General features: G+C 64.9%; 1 protein-coding gene across 1 annotated transcript in view; it reads left to right on the plus strand.

Moving 5' to 3' along the window:
• Positions 1-363, plus strand: part of TBRG4 (transforming growth factor beta regulator 4) — a gene marked incomplete at both ends in the record, with an annotated part of 5,942 nt that extends 5,579 nt beyond the window's left edge. The window contains one exon of the mRNA XM_010160326.1: positions 263-363. Coding sequence (XP_010158628.1) covers positions 263-363 — 101 coding nt within the window. The remainder of the gene's footprint in view (positions 1-262) is intronic.
• Between the last annotated feature and the right edge of the window lie 4 nt (positions 364-367).

Consider the following 367-nt stretch of genomic DNA (forward strand, 5'->3'; position numbering starts at 1 on the left):
TCCCGTGGGATCCTGGGGGATAATATCGCGGCACAGACATTGGGCTCTGGGGCTCTCCCGGCTCCTGGGAGCACCCGGCAGCTGGAGCAAGGCCAGGAGCCCCGGCGTTTGCCCCTTGGGGGTCTGTATCAATGCCAGCAGCCCAGGACCCGTGGCAGGGGGATCGGGGTGTGGAGAATCCCAGTGGGACAGGCTACGGAGACACTGGATGAAGACCCTGCCTTGGGCTATGCCTCCAGCCCCGTTTCCCTCCTCCTTCCAGGCGATCCATCCCTGAAGGCCCAGAGCCAACGGCTGAAGCTCATCCACATCAACGCCGCTGCCAAGCTGGAAAGCCCCGACTACCAGGGGCCTTTCCTACCGGCCG

The sequence above is a fragment of the Eurypyga helias genome, unplaced genomic scaffold, assembly GCF_000690775.1.
Source record: "Eurypyga helias isolate BGI_N326 unplaced genomic scaffold, ASM69077v1 scaffold21151, whole genome shotgun sequence".
NCBI classification, from domain to species: Eukaryota; Metazoa; Chordata; class Aves; order Eurypygiformes; family Eurypygidae; genus Eurypyga; species Eurypyga helias.